The following is a 1,380-nucleotide window of genomic DNA, read 5'->3' as shown; positions in this document are numbered from 1 at the left end:
GTATAGACTCTGGCCATAGACTCTATGGTCAATGTCTGGCTACAGAATAATACTAGTGGAGCTACAAATGCCAAGAGAAGTGTCCTCTCTAGGAATGTCTAGGTCCTCCAGCACAACTCTATGCTCAATGTCTGGCTATAGTCTCTGGCCATAGACTCTATGGTCAGTGTCTGGCTATAGAATAATACCAGAGGACCTACAAATGCCTAGAGAAGTGTCCTCTCTAGGAACCTCTGGGTCCTCCAGCACAACTCTATGGTCAACAGCTAGTAGAGTTACGCTGCAGGACCTAGAGAGAACATATCAATTAAAGCTGTAAATATGGAGGACGAACTGTGTGTGTGTGTGTGTGCGCACGCACGTATGTATCCTAGAGAGGCCCGCGGCGCGGACTCACCTGCGTCCGTCTCGCGCCTGTCGACCTCGTCGTAAATGTCCATGGCGAGTTCTTCAAAAAGATGGTTGCTCAGCTAAAGAAGGAGGAGAAGAAAAACAAGATGGTGGCGGTGGAAAGATAGCTAGAAAGGAAGAGGCATTAAACGGCGAGCGAAGGATAATAGAGAAGCGTCCTCTCTAGGAATCTCTAGGTCCTCCAGCCAGGCAGCCATTTTGACTCACCGACTGGAGCTTCTTCTTCGCTACTTTGGCCAATTCGGACACATCTAAACTGCTAAGGAAAAGGAGGAGAAGAAGAAGGAGCGGTCACTATATATATAATCTTTGTGCGCAAAATTATTTAATATCAATTACAGTGGTACCCCGGGATACAAAATCACCGCCTTACGAAATTTCCGGGTTATGAAAAAAATCCATTAGAAAAAACTGTTTTGGGTTACGTTTTTTTTTTCGGGTTACGAAAAAAATTTTTGGTTCTTTTCGGCGCTTTTTCACACGGAATCGCGGCTTCCAGCGCTAGCGCCTATGGCAATTTCGGCTTTCGAAAGATATTGGGTTACGAAGGGCTCCGCGGAACGGATTACTTTCGTAACCTGGGGTACCACTGTAATTACAGAATTTATATAATTAATTAAATTTATTTATTTAAGTAAAATAATTTAATTAATTAATTGAATTCTTTTAATTATTTAAATAAATAAATTTAATTAAATAAATTCTGTAAATCAATTTATATTATTTAATTAATTAAAATAAATTTTAATTATTTAGTTAAAATAAATCAATTAATATGTCTTAATTAATTAAATTTATTTCAATTAACTAAATTTATTTCAATTACATTTATTTTATTAATTAATTAATTTTATTTTAATTAATTGATAACATTTATTTAAATTAATTAATCAATTAATTAATTACAGATTTACCTCTGGGCTTAATGAATACGAAATGACTTTCGTTTTTAAATGTCTCAAGGTATTT

The 1,380-nt window shown here is 36.6% G+C and overlaps 1 protein-coding gene across 1 annotated transcript in view; it reads right to left on the bottom strand.

Moving 5' to 3' along the window:
- LOC121918204 (ARF GTPase-activating protein GIT2-like) overlaps positions 1 to 748 on the bottom strand; it is a 1,700-nt gene extending 952 nt beyond the window's left edge. Inside the window, exons 1-2 of the mRNA XM_042444290.1 lie at positions 619 to 748; positions 398 to 470 (exon numbers count right to left, since the gene is read on the bottom strand). Of these exons, the coding sequence (XP_042300224.1) occupies positions 398 to 440 (43 nt within the window). The 5' untranslated portion in view covers positions 441 to 470; positions 619 to 748. The remainder of the gene's footprint in view (positions 1 to 397; positions 471 to 618) is intronic.
- Positions 749 to 1,380: the final 632 nt, after the last annotated feature.

This window comes from Sceloporus undulatus, unplaced genomic scaffold (assembly GCF_019175285.1).
Source record: "Sceloporus undulatus isolate JIND9_A2432 ecotype Alabama unplaced genomic scaffold, SceUnd_v1.1 scaffold_5882, whole genome shotgun sequence".
NCBI lineage: Eukaryota > Metazoa > Chordata > Lepidosauria > Squamata > Phrynosomatidae > Sceloporus > Sceloporus undulatus.
Note: the sequence above shows the minus strand (reverse complement) of the source record. Positions and strands in the feature narration are given on the sequence as shown.